The sequence below is a fragment of the Opisthorchis viverrini genome, assembly GCF_000715545.1.
Source record: "Opisthorchis viverrini unplaced genomic scaffold opera_v5_31, whole genome shotgun sequence".
Lineage (NCBI taxonomy): Eukaryota > Metazoa > Platyhelminthes > Trematoda > Opisthorchiida > Opisthorchiidae > Opisthorchis > Opisthorchis viverrini.
Window position 1 is genome coordinate 790786 of NW_008751688.1, and position 14060 is coordinate 804845.

At 47.7% G+C, this 14060-nt stretch overlaps 1 protein-coding gene across 1 annotated transcript in view; it reads right to left on the minus strand.

Moving 5' to 3' along the window:
• Window positions 1–676: 676 nt before the first annotated feature.
• The window catches only part of T265_02563 (hypothetical protein), a gene marked incomplete at both ends in the record, with an annotated part of 23508 nt that continues 10124 nt past the window's right edge, over window positions 677–14060 (minus strand). Inside the window, 10 exons of the mRNA XM_009166842.1 lie at window positions 677–3107; window positions 3738–4380; window positions 5451–6077; window positions 6112–6234; window positions 6273–6383; window positions 6417–6521; window positions 7048–7435; window positions 9775–9995; window positions 10032–10118; window positions 10241–10395. Coding sequence (XP_009165106.1) covers window positions 1661–3107; window positions 3738–4380; window positions 5451–6077; window positions 6112–6234; window positions 6273–6383; window positions 6417–6521; window positions 7048–7435; window positions 9775–9995; window positions 10032–10118; window positions 10241–10395 — 3907 coding nt within the window. The remainder of the gene's footprint in view (window positions 3108–3737; window positions 4381–5450; window positions 6078–6111; window positions 6235–6272; window positions 6384–6416; window positions 6522–7047; window positions 7436–9774; window positions 9996–10031; window positions 10119–10240; window positions 10396–14060) is intronic.

Genomic DNA, 14060 nt, shown 5'->3' on the forward strand with positions numbered 1-14060 from the left:
ATAAGAGACCCGGTCGGAACACACTCGTTTTGTTGATCCTGAGGGTTCCCACTTCCAGGATGTTGACAAGGCAATTAATCGAATGAAGATCTATTGGATTTAAGCAGTGACAGCTCATAATATCACAATCAAAAGCACAAATGATCTTAGAATGAAATCCCACGGCCACAACCATCAGTCTAACTGCTGGTGTAAAGTGAGTAGGAATAACTGAAGTGACATCAGCCGACCAAGTTCTGAACGAAAGGAGACTCAGTGGCGTTTCAATTTACCAGGGAGTAACGCAATACGTAAACCGATGTGCGAGGATGCGACAAGTCGGTTGCCAATAAGTGTTGTTTTAGCATATGAAAACCTCAAAGGCTTACACCAAGTAACTCTAAAACTTAGAGATTCCAGTGAGAATTCGTTCGTCATCGCATCAGATGTCTATTACTGAGAAAAGTTAAATCGTCACTGTTTGTAGAGATTCCTACCCACTAATTGCCGTGGACAGCTTCATGATACACCGAACCAAAACTGACCCCTATTGACTTCATCCCTATCTCCTACTTAGTCCGAATGAATACCGAAGAAGTGCGCAACAAAGCACCCCTAGGTTTGGGTCCAGTGATATTGGTATCATTATAACGACATCGCACTGGTGCTCTGAAAAAAAAACAGACCGATTGGAGGGGTGTTTTTTTCTCGTTTGGTAAGATAGCTTCACGGGGATCAAAATAAAATCAACGGTAGGAAAATGATGCAAGAGTAGCAAACAGGACGAGCGGTGAGTGAAGCATTTGGTGGTTCAGATAGATATGACGCACGTGCAAACAGCCTACGCGTGACAAACGGAAATAACAAACAACCTAAACATACACACAGGATGAGCGCAGATGGGAGATAAAATATGTACAAAAACAGACGAGACTGAAATCCTACTGCCGGAATGAGCATTATGTTGACAGTCAACAATGGTATTGGTAATAGTTATAATGATTAGCTAACAGTAATAAGATGCAAACTAGAAAGGAAAATCACTCAGTTTCGTCCGGCAACCTAGGAAGACTGATTTCACAAGTGCACTTCAGTTCCCTGGATTGGCGAGCTTGTGGAGAGGAATGAGTACCAGAATCACATGACCTTGGGATTAAGTCTAATTCGGGAAAATGCCGAACTGATGTGCAACTAAAAGGTGGAAAATCTAACTGGAAGAATAAAATCGTCGGGTACGATGTTACTCATGACAGCAGCTATTTCATCTAGTTGGCAATGAGCTTCAGATGAAATCTACACACAAGTGCACAACTGAAACGTAGTGGTTTGGTCATTTTGGATGTCATCAGACGCAGCTATCACAGACTGGGTGATTCTATGGGGGTTTAGCTGGATTAAATGTGAGAAAGATGGAAAGGGTGTCTGAGTGCAGCACGAAAATATACAGATGAGGGCACAAACCGAGGTAGAAAAATAACTGCCAATATATGATTAAGGCACAGGGAAAATAATAGAATGGTCGTGGGTAAATGTGGAACCAGGTAACAGTCGTGCGAGACAGGAGAACAAGTGAATGTGGATGATCACACTACCGTAAAAACAGTAACTGCAAGGGTTCGGAACTCTAAGAAGGCACATTATATACATCATATTTACAGTGGCAAGATGGTCAGAAAGACTTTCACAGGCGGAGAGCGATGGGCAATTTGTTTGGAGTGGAGTGCGTTGAGGTACGTGTGTGTGATCCTGTGGTGGTTACCGCTTCAGTGGAAAAGGGAAGAGAGGTTTGATTCCCTGGAAGTTTTGTAACTTGAGAGTGAACAGGATTCGGTTTCAGTTCGTTCACAATGGGTAAGTTAGGGTGGTTTAGTCCAACGGATGCGTTGGTGGAATAATAGAAATTCGGGAGTATGTGCTGAATGTGAGATTGAGAAATATCGGGCGATTTTTGATCGGGGTGACCTGAGTAGATAGGTTCCACGTTTGGAAATGCTACTAAATTTGTTGTCGGGGGAGGGGGAGCCACCGAGTGAAGGACCATACTGCCGCCTGAGGAAGACACGGTAGGCAAACCAACCGGACCGGGAGGCAATGTGAGCAACGTATTCTGAGGCGATGAAACAGATGTAGCAGGCTGTGTCCCACCAGTAACCAACGGAATCCACAAGCCAGTTGGATTAATAGATCCCGCTGGGCGGTTGAGAACTGGGGTTGCATTGGCACCTCCCGCCGGGATTATGTAACCTCCATGTTGCATAGCATGAGTGGCTGGAAGAAACTGGAACAAAACAGTGGAGTTCGGGGCTAAAGAAAAGCCCGTGTTACCAGCTATTTGGGGAATGTATGGAAGATGTCCGGCGGGTGCAATACGATACAGCGCGGGAGCGAGGGTTGACGAAGCATCGGGAGAATGTAACCCAGAAGCAGAAAGACCGGGTTGAACGGGAGGACTGGCAGTAGCAGCAGCCACCGAAAGTAGCGTTGCCTGCTGGGAAGACAAAGTGTCCTGAATAAAGGCAGTTGGTGGAGAGAATGATGGGTTTGATAGGCCAGGAACTTCGTTTCTTTGGTAGCACTGAACAGCGGGATTGATTGCGTTCTGTCCACAGAAGGGCATACCACCAGCCGGGAAGTTACCAGGTGCATGAACCAACTGAAGATGATTCGAAGCAGGAACGACAGAGTAGGTGAAGCCACTGCGTGTAGCAGATGACCCCGAGGTACTGCCGAGTTCGTCGGAAATCGAATGACCGCGGCTGGTGGGTTGCGAGGAATCCGTTGACAAAGCGGCCGCGTCATTCTTTTCAGTACCGTTCTGCGTGATGTTCGAAGACAAGCGAACATTCTCCGACCGTTGGGATAAGGTAATTTCGGACTGGAAACTGGCATCCTCCGTAGCAAAAGTCGACATGTGTCTGATAGCAGTGGGTCGACCATCGCTGGAGTAAGTGACTGATAGTAGACTGCTCGTTGATATCGCTGTCAACAACTCCGATTCCGACGTGCCCACCCATCGCAGACGGTTGAACTGAAGCAAATCACCAATTGGACACAACCCTTGGTTGGACTTCAAAATAGATGCCAGATGCGTGTCTCGGTTGAGATTCAATGGACTGAAGTAATACTCTCTGAATCGAGAAAAATAGAGTGAAAATGGATGAAAGTGATCACGGTCCAATTATGACGATCAATTAATTTGCCCGATTCATGGTGCACGGATGAAAAAACACTGGACTATATCCACAAAAATGTTTAAAACCTCGTTTTTTATTCAGAAAAGCCGTCATGTACACTTGAGACCTGGTTGGAAAGTTCATATTCGGAGCAGGCCGCTGTCTACGACTCGCTCACCTTTAAACAAATCGAACGCCAATTGGCAACCAGAATGAAAGTAGCCATGGACAAACAGAACCGGTGCAACCGTACATCGATTTAGGGATTGGAGCGGACCAAGCAGTGGCGACCTTAGAGGGGTTAAAAAAAATACCCCTTAGAGGGGTATGGAGTGCTTGTAGCTATACACCGTTAACACTACACTTCCCAGCCGAATTAATGGCTATCAGCAAGTCCAGGCTCAAGACACGAATTGTGGGAGTCCCTAAGGAACAGTTACGAGGTGGAGGTTGTTTTCGTTGCAAATGCTACAGCTTAACGAATGTTCTTCACGTTAAGACGTGGTTTGAAACGGAATTACACGAGACAAAGTAACTATCGGAAAGTGGCTCAGTACATTATTGAATTACAAAAGGAGGACTCACACATGATGCCTGATGTAATCCGACTTTGAAACGAACTTTAGAAACTTTGTTCGACTGGCGTTACGAGGAACGAAGAAAACGCAGTTATCGACAATCACCACGTCATCCGGTTTGATGCTCCTGTTAGAAGCAGAGTCACCTCCGTTGATCTGGGTAGCAGCTCCCTCATCTGACGGACATACTGCATCAGGTTCAGCAGCAAAGGCTGTCCGGATGGCAGAAGCTATGGTAGGGTGCTCTTTGAGGCTGCTTGGAAATACAACCTTGTTCCAACCGGCGTTGTTAATAAATGATACCATCTGGCTCACATCCACAACTTCCACGTGGACATCGCTGTTGCTCAGTGAGTTCTTTAGATACGGATCAAAAGGTGATGCGTGAGGTGGAACCCGTTGAATAGGCTGTATAGGCTGAGGAAGTGGATTCAATTCTGTCACCAAACCTACGGGCAATTCGGTTGGTATGTTAGGTACGATGGTCATGGAATTCGACTGCGAAGCCAAATGAGACTGGTTTACTCCCAAAACGGCAGTGAGATTACCAGGGACACCCAGAGTTGTAGAACCAAATGATGGACCCAGTTGGATTCCCGTGCCCCAAAAGGAATTGCTCACCGCGGACGTTCCGGGAATGATATATGTAACTGGACAAGAGAAAAAAGTGAAACTGAGATAGCACCTAAATTCGACTGTTCGCACGAGAGATCGTAATTACCGGATATGGTGTGGTCACATCGATGAGTTAGTATCGAAAGCCGGTAAAGAGCTTATCATTATCAAGTGCCTGACCAATGAATAACACCTAAGCACGAGCGCAAGTCACTCAACTCGACGACACACTCTATTCTCCACCCGAAATGGCTCAGTTGTTAGAGCACAAATTTACTGATTGGAAGGTCTGTGGTTCTAATCCGACCTATGCATCTCGACTTCTGTCCGGGCTTGGGTAAGCTGGCAGTATACCAGTCCTCGTGCTTCCTTCCCTCCACCCGAGTTTGTCAGATCCTAATCCAGTGCCCTACTTTTAAAAACACAAGGCAAATGCTTGGTTTTCGCAGATATGACTGACTTGTTTATACAGTTCATCTACCGCAACTGAGCAATAGATGCACCGTTGAGGAACGGCAATGCATCTACAGACAAAATACATCCAAATTTCACCTAAACCAGAATCCGACATGAAGAGTAGACGGAGTGGATAAATGAAACGCCTAGATTGTGACAAACTTTGAGGCTATAGCTGCTACGCAATTTGAAGGAGGCATGAAGGCTGATACTGTCGAGTTGCCCAAACAGCAGCAGTCCAAATATAGGAGTTGGCTTCGATTTGCATTCTTCCTGTGAACTCTTAAGTACTCAGCTATCCCAAGCTAAGGGAAGTTCAAAACTTGGGCTCAAAGTAACCATTGGACGAGGCACGACCATTCCTGGACTTCGTAATGCGCGAACACAGCTGATCAGAACAAATAAGTTCCTCCACCCGAACTCTACCTCTAGTGTTTTAATATAAACGGGACCCTTGATTCTTTGGGAGATGAGTGCCATTCAGCCTAAAGTACCCATGCGATCACTTTCACCGCAAAATAATAAAGATATGAGTTAGCTGACCAACACTCCCCAGTATTATAGTCTGTAGTCTTGTCTTTCAGGCGAAACAATTCTCCGTGGATTATTAACGGGAACGTTGAAAGTTATGCTAAGAAAGGCTACTTACATGGTACCAACGGCTGGAACGGTAAAAGGGGTTGAACGTTGTGACTCGAAATCGGTGATTGTTGTGTTGACGTGGGTCCTTGTTCCGCCGAAAAAAGTGGCTGATGTTGTCTAAGGTATGATCTTCTAGCGCGTCCAGCTGGTCCCGCCTCATAAGTTGCAGTCGAACCATTGAAAGACTGACCTTGTTGCGCCGGAGCGGCAGTGAACGTACGATCACGGTAGGAACGCTTGGAAGTAATCGTGTTCTGACTAGCCGTAACAGGGCGAGTCACTTGAGGCTCACTAGAATATTCGGACTGTGTTGTATCAGCCATAGCAGTAACGGATATGCAACCAGGCATGACGCTTAAACCATTAGTTGACATCCGCCGGTAGTCCGGCGGCTTTTCATCTGCTTCTGCAAATGACCGGGTAACTGAATCTTCTTGACTAGTTGCCTCTGACTTGTGACGAACATAATTTTGATCACTTGAAGCGCCCGCTATCGGTTTCTCTGAAGGCCCTTCCCCGGGTTCCATCGGTGGGCGAACAGCTGGTGCACGGCTAGGATGTCGTGGGAGATATGCACCGCTCCCACGGCCGCGGGTAGTATCCAAGGGTAGCCGACCTCGGAAACTAGTTCCACCTAAGAACGAATTAGGGAAAACAACATGCAGTACCTCGACGAAAAGTATAAACTGGTGCTGAACCATAAAAGTGCGAGGGAGCAGAAGGTCGCCCACGACCACGGGAAAATCCACAAGGTGAGTGATCCACGTCGAAGTTCTGCCATTTTATTTTCCCTAATGAAAGTAACGAAAGCATACTGAATAAAACCTACGTTTTGGTTTCTCTTCGAACTGCCGAAATCCAACTGTGCGCCTCTGTTCTCCTGGAGCAGATGGTTCAGGCCAAGCTTCGGCTTCGAGGGCATTATTTTCGGTCGCAGAAACTAAGTGGTCTTAGGGGAATATTTGGAACTTACCTGGTTTCCAAGGGTTCGTTTTAATGAGCTCATCCTCACTGTTCACCCGGCAACACTCTGCAGCACAAACATCTTCAACTTCTCTATCCGAACGCACATGAAGTTCTACGAACTTGTTCGTGATCTGTTCGCTCATGGATGCGCTGTGTGCAAAGCTGAAAAGTCAAACCAAAATATTGACATATCAGCGATACAATCCTTTGAATAAACAAGCAATCAGCCAGTACAGAGCCGCCATGCTACTCGGAGGAAGCACGAGGGTGGAGATCTCTCCAGTTGCCCAAGTATTAACAGAAGCACTCGAACCCTGGACCTTCCGATTCGCGCCTTAGCCAGCGAGCTACTAAGAAGTAATCTACGTTGATCGTTTTCCATTTCCACAGATAACTTTTTAAACAACTCACGATAAGTTTTACAATCCATCGACTTCATCGCTAACCTCTTCATTATCACTATAAACTCGATAATAATACACCAATGGCACATAACACCGCATACTTGCAATGATCTGCAAGTAACCTAAATGCAGTGAACAGTTCGTTGCTGCCCGATCGGACAATCAACTGATCAACGCCTTAGGGTACGAGGTGTGTCGTGAGAAAACAGGGCAGATTGGTATATCATCTGATACCAGGTGGTGTGAGATCGCGTGGCTGATTCGGCTGATGGTGATGTGGCTTAATTGTTGAGATGAACACAGATGTCATGACAGACGGACCGACAGGAATCCTTGGAGAACTCAATCGTTCAGCTGCAACACCCTTTCGGTGCCTAGCTGCCATGCCACCCGAAGGAGACATGAGGGCTAAAACACTGTCAGGTTGCCCAAGCCTAGACAGAGAAAGTCGAGAGGCAGAGAACTTAGAAGCAGACTGGATGTCCGGGTATTTAAAGGCGGTAAGTGGGAAAGTGCATAATACGATACTGCAGAAATGAAGGAGGACTAACAAACACGCCTGATGCATTAATCCACTCTTCATGAAACAGGCCCGAACTGCGTGTTGATCCGACCACTGCTGCTGTAAAATCTATTCAGCATGTTATTTTCCTCGTCCAGAGTGCTCCACTCGAGAAGCCGCCTGCAACCTTCGTGGTAAACGCGGTCACTTCTGCCGCGAGTGCCGTTCAAAAAATAACACCAAGTTCCATACAAGTTGTACAACGAAGCCTACTTTATCGTCACTATTCGTTGCAGCAGCTCCTACCTGCCAGGCACATGCCATCGCAATTATCGAAGTCAACGGCATCGCTCTCCGTGCTCTAGCCCATACGGGGAATTCTTGTAGTTTCCTCAACGCTAAGGTCGTGAAACTGCATAATTGGAAAATCTACCCAACTTTCTCAGTCGTCACAATGGCGTCTACATACCTATCCTGTCGAACGCTCGTGTTTCTGTTCGATACGGAGATACTCCATACAATGAACTGAAGCTCTCTGTAACGCAAAACGTTTGCACCGACGCTTTACTCGGGCACGACTTTCTAGGTCTTCATGGCAAGGTAGAAATTTCACTCGGCGGGGATCGTGATGCGCTCACCATCTGCGGCCTAACGGCTGTAAACGTTGAATCACCATTACTCTTCGCCAACTTGTCTCCAGATTGCAAGCCTGTTGCAACCAAATCAAGAAGGCATCATCCGGATGGTGAAAAATTCATTCGCGCTGAAGTTGACTTCGTGCTTTCACCGGGTGGCTTGGCAGCTAGGCATCTGAAGGGTGTTAAAGCAGAACGACAATTTTATTTGTTTACTAGTGGAAGTCGACCTTCTGAACTGCAACCCACACTACGTACACATGCTCATCGAGGAACACCCAGATACGAGTGAAATAACCGGACATCAGCCCAATAGCTCTCAAGCATCTGAATCTTCTTCGGTACTGTCCTCCGAACACCAACCGAGTTATCCTGGAATTCTAGAACAACAGCGACGCATTCATCCTTACAGTATGAGGAACAGAGAAGCTTGATTTAGTACATCACCTCCTGTCTACGTCAGCTCATATGTGCCTATTCAAACACTGTCGGGATGAATGTCATGATTTTTGTGTGCTTATTTTTATACTTACCATATATCCTCTTACTGAGTCTTTGTATGTTCATTTCAGCTCATGTACGCTTGCTCTTAGACAAGTAAAACATTGCTCATTCTCGAAAACCCCAAGTCTGTTTTAACTCGTCCCCGGACACATTCTAAACGTCAGAGAGGTTATCGGGACCCGAGTCTTGGTGGCGCTCACGAGTATGTGCAGTCAAATCTCCTAGGCCGTAAGCGGTTCCACGTTCAGCACCCACGGCTCTACGTCACCTGTGGGCACAGGATGGGTCCCAGCTGGTGGCCATAACAATTGTTGTTCGAGGTATTCGGCGCATCAGTTGAGGCGTTCTTCCTTATCTGAGATGTTTACTCCCTTCCGATCCTTGATAATTTAGCTTACAGATGGGCTCCGAAGAACGCCAGAATGGATCAACTGAAATAATCTTCGAGCATTACCGGCTTTCTGGGCCTCTTCCATTTCATTGGCTTTCTGTGCTCACCACACCTCACGGTCGGATTGCAAGCCAAACTTCACATGCAGTGCTACTGTTCGCTCTGATATGCAGTACTTGAGTGACCCAGGTGGTGCCGTGCCATACGTAAAATTCTCAGTCCCAGTATGAGTTCACATCTGATGGTGGGGCATTTGAACAGACTCTAGAAGACGATTCTAGTAAGTTCGCCTAACACCCGGATCTGTCAGTCGTTCAGATGCCAAGCCATTTGTCCGCACCTTACGCGGTCCTGGGAAAAATAGGGAGAAGCGACTCCGGACGAGCGCATGGTCAGAGTCCACAAATGTGTTCCAAAACGACCGGCAGTAAGTTATGGATCCGTGCCATCGGTAACTGATGGCAATGTGGTCGATTTGAGTTTGTGGCCAGCCTGCCGTTGGAGGACACCAAGTGGCCAGACGATTTCGGCTATTTCGGAAGTTCGTACTGTATAAAAACAGCCCGCGATCAGCACATAGCTGAAGTAATCGTTCACCAGTGTCAGTACGTAACGAGTCCAATCCATGTCGTCCTCCTAATTGAGTCTCCGATACGCTAAACCTGCCCACTTGTGCATTCATATCTCCGGCAACCACCACGATGAGTTTCTAGGTTGTCGCACCAGGGCGCTCAGGGCATCACCAAACCCGTCTTTGATGGCGTCGGAGATAGTCAGTTGGGGCGTAAGCAGACACGATAAACAGACATCTACAAACTTCCCGCTCGTGAGACTCCTTCACACATGTTGCCCGATGAACTGCACGGAGTCGACAATCAACAGGTACCAAGGAAGGATATTTCCACCCGGTGACTTAGCGCGATACCAACCCCTACGCATTGCGCCGCAGTAGCCTCTGGATCACCAGAAGTGCGCAGTCGGAAGCGAATGGAGACTGACGGGGCGGACAGCTCAATCACTATACTTGCATCTTGAATTCTCGTTTCTGAGATACAATACACATCAATGCCAAGCGAGTCCAGTGTAAGTGCAAGAGCAGCTTGTTGTCCTGCTTGCTTCAGAGTGCGGAAATTGAACGCGGCCAGAGAGACTGGGTGTCGAGGCTTGTGGACTGATTTGGAGATACCTGGAAATGTCGGCATCATGTGACGACCAGATGCTGCACGCAAAACCGATGCATGACGGATGGAAGCATCAGTCCTAAGTGCTGGGCCTACAAGGAGAGAGTTATTAATGGGGTGGGGAGAGGGGGAAGAAAAAGTATGTGAAAGAGAAAGGAGGCGTCAGCAGTAATTGTTAGTCGTGAATGTCATGGTTGTACGAGGGCTGGGATACTTCCAAGGCGCCCACATCTAGACAGGAGGACGATTAGAGTCCTCAACCAAAGCCTTTGGCTCAAAAGCCTAACCGCAAGGCAGCGGTGTTTGGCGGGAAATGCAAGTGCATCACCATTTCTACGGAAGAAGTCGCCATATGTCCCAACCCCCAACCTGAAGACCAGGAGACTGTGTTCGTCAGACTTCTAACTATTGGCCAACCTGGAGACTGACTGAGTGTCGCGAGGACACCCCCCAGATTCATGGAAAATGAAAATGGATAGAATATCGTCGCAACCCGCTCATATTACCGTTTGGTCGCTGCGTTATCGGAACCATAACATATTTGCGACGCAAGATGGAGGCAGATCAACTCAAAGTAATGTTTCAACAAAGCCTGCAACTCATATAAGTACTTACGGAGCGACTATCAGCTACATCTTTGGCTTCACCGGCCTTGTCGAGCGTCCCACAGTCGGCTGACGGCAGTATCAACGAGTTTTGCTATGAACCCTCGGCTGGCATAACATTTGATGCCTGGCTCCGTCGCTTTAGAGACCTGTTCAGGGTCGACTTTTTAATTCAGGATGATAGTTGGAGGGCTCACCTCCTGCTCCGCAAACTGGGACCCGCAGAGCATGATAAGTACGCTAATTATATTCTTCCAAAGAACCCACGTGACTGCACTTTTGACGAAACGGTTCACACGCTTTCGCAAATATTCGGTAAGCAGACGTCAATTTTCAACATCCGTTATCGATGCATAAAGCGAACCACCTGCAGAGGTACTTATGGGCCATACGCCAAGAGCTGTGCATTCTTCCATGATGCCAACTGAGTCGAGGTGCATGAGAGTGGCAAGCTGACCATCAGTGTCTTCGGAGCATTGCCAGAATCTGGTGGGAACACCGGAACAGCAATGCTGAAGTACGTCCAATGGTATTCGGGAGAAATAACTCACCCTCGATAGATGAACTAATCACACTGCATCGGTTGCGCTGGCTTGGCCACGTGCGTATGCCAGTCGATCAACTTCCTCGAAGGGCTCTTTTCGCACAACCACGTGAAAGGTGGAAGAGAGCTAGAGGCGGCCAAGTGGTGACTTGGCAGCGAAGTATAAAAGCCATTACCACCAAACTCAGCTGCGCTGGTCATTGCCGTCTTTCTGGATGGAGACCCGGAAACGGGCCACATCAATGGCTATAGACATTGTCAGACATGGCCCAGTCGCACCCTCAATGGTGCTCATGCATCCAAGCTGTTGCCTTCAATGCATAGCTCCCTGCCCCATTACCCCACTTAACAGTTCACCTACAGTGCTGTATCTACGCACTAATTTATCAGCCTCCGCCTCCTATGCGTAGCTACCTACCCCACCTCCCCGAATCATCGGTGAACGAAATTGTGGCAGCTACAACCACTGTACGACAAGTAAGCTGACAATGACGATGATGAGCCTAGTCTAATGATGTAGTGTGATGTACGTGTTGATTGGTCAAGACACCTGGACCGGACATCAAAACCAACTCCGCTTTAACAGCATACGGGAAACTCCGGTATGTTCGGGTACCGTACCGTTGGACGTATTGCCCGATACCTTTGAACTGAAAGCTGATGCAGTTTCGAAAGAAGAGTGTGCGACCAGCAGATCAGTGTTTGATCCAGCACTTCTTCCCAGGCGGTGGACAGATCGACGCCGCTGCCAGCCGGAACCTATCCAGGTCGACCCACGTCGAGCTTGTTAGTGACTTTTCACAAGGGGTGTTAAGGATGCCAATATCCCCAAGAAACCTCTTTATTTGCTAAGGAACTTCCGGCATTTTTCAAGGTCAAGAGAATCAAAGTTGTCCCAGGTTTCGTCTTCTCACTATTCCTATTCCTATTCTTATCACTAGGAGTCGGAATCAGGAAACAAAAAAATCGGCCAGTTGTAACACCCTTTCGGTGCCAAACTACCATGCACCCGAAAGAAACACTGATCTTGCTGTCTTTGATGACACTGCTTCTTCGTGAGTCAGACTTTTGAGTCTAAGGCTCAAGGTGGGATACATCAACCGAATCCCACTCTCTCGGCCCGAGCAACTGGGAAGTATCATTTGCCCCCACAGTTCTGTGTCCACCGATGTTCTTCCCTAACCCTTTCCCACCACACAAGCATACGTTGCTGGGTCATTTGATTGCCTATTAACACCTTCCTAAATCCATGAGATCCTTCCCACATATTACATCCGTACTCTGTCAAATCTTCAAGCGGACGATGCTCGCCAAAACAAAAAAATCGTTCAGCTGTAACACCCTTTCGGTTCTAAACTACCATGCCACCAGTAGAAAGCACCAGGGCTGGGATACTGCCAGGTTGCCCAAGCCTAGACAGGGGAAGTCGAGAGGCAGAGGTCGGGTTCGAAACACGAACTTTCTGGTCGGTAAACCCGCGTTCTAACCGCTGGGCCATCGTCATAGTCCACTCATATTACCGTTTGCTCGCTGCGTTATCGAAGATGGTTATCAAATATGGTTAGTTAGCATGCTTCTTGCTGACTTGCGAGGGCCCGAAGGAAAACGAACTGTCAGACATAACACCATGGCGTAAACGGAATCAATTTGTGTCCCAGAAGGAACGGCATTCTTAGACTGTAGCTCTACACCGGTGGCTGATGGCTACGTGGTCCAACTTGGTCAGCGGTTGATTGGTAGTTAGTGGCCGCCGGGTTACGCGATGCGAACGTTTATGTTGAAAGTTCGTATTGGCCAGAAGCAGTTGATCACCAGCACACAGATAGAGAAATCGCCTTCCGTTGTCCGCGCGACCAGCATCGACCCCGAATCGACCACCCAAATGTGACTTGAATGAGCTTAGATGACAGACTTGGGTATCCATATCACCCACAAGGATCACGATGTCAGTGCTCCTTGCTTGACGGATGTACCCGGATAACTCTATGGAAAGTATCCTTCTCAGCATCAGAACGCGTCTTTGAGGCATAAGCCGACACTATAAACAGACACTGCTTTTCATGTCGAGAGGTGCTGTGTTGGATAACCGGACGGCGCAGACGACCATTTACTGGGATCCAATCCAGAAAAGCGGGTTCAGGTCTAGGGCTGAGTGCCAGGCCCACACCATATATTCCACGAGTCGTCGCCTCTGGATCAGCGGAAACACGGAGGGAGAAATGCAAGAGGTGAGCTCGTCCTCGAAGCTTTGAGATGTGTAAACAAGCATGAATCTTGTATACGTGTTTCAGAGACAGTATACATCAATTTTAAGGAAGTATGTTTTAGTGGGGCGAGATGGCCCGTGGTTGGAGCGCGAATTTATTGACCAGAAGGTTCGTGGTCCGAACCCGACATCTGCCTCTCGACTCCCCCGTCTAGGCTTGGGCAACCTGGCAGTATCCCAGCCCTGGTGCTTTCTACTGGTGGCATGGTAGTTTAGAACCGAAAGGGTGTTACAGCTGAACGATTTTTTTGTTTTGGCGAGCATCGTCCGCTTGAAGATTTGACAGAGTACGGATGTAATATGTGGGAAGGATCTCATGGATTTAGGAAGGTGTTAATAGGCAATCAAATGACCCAGCAACGTATGCTTGTGTGGTGGGAAAGGGTTAGGGAAGAACATCGGTGGACACAGAACTGTGGGGGCAAATGATACTTCCCAGTTGCTCGGGCCGAGAGAGTGGGATTCGGTTGATGTATCCCACCTTGAGCCTTAGACTCAAAAGTCTGACTCACGAAGAAGCAGTGTCATCAAAGACAGCAAGATCAGTGTTGACACTGATGCTTCACTGCCGTACAACCATAAGGTTCGTCTAGTTATATATATATATATATATATAATT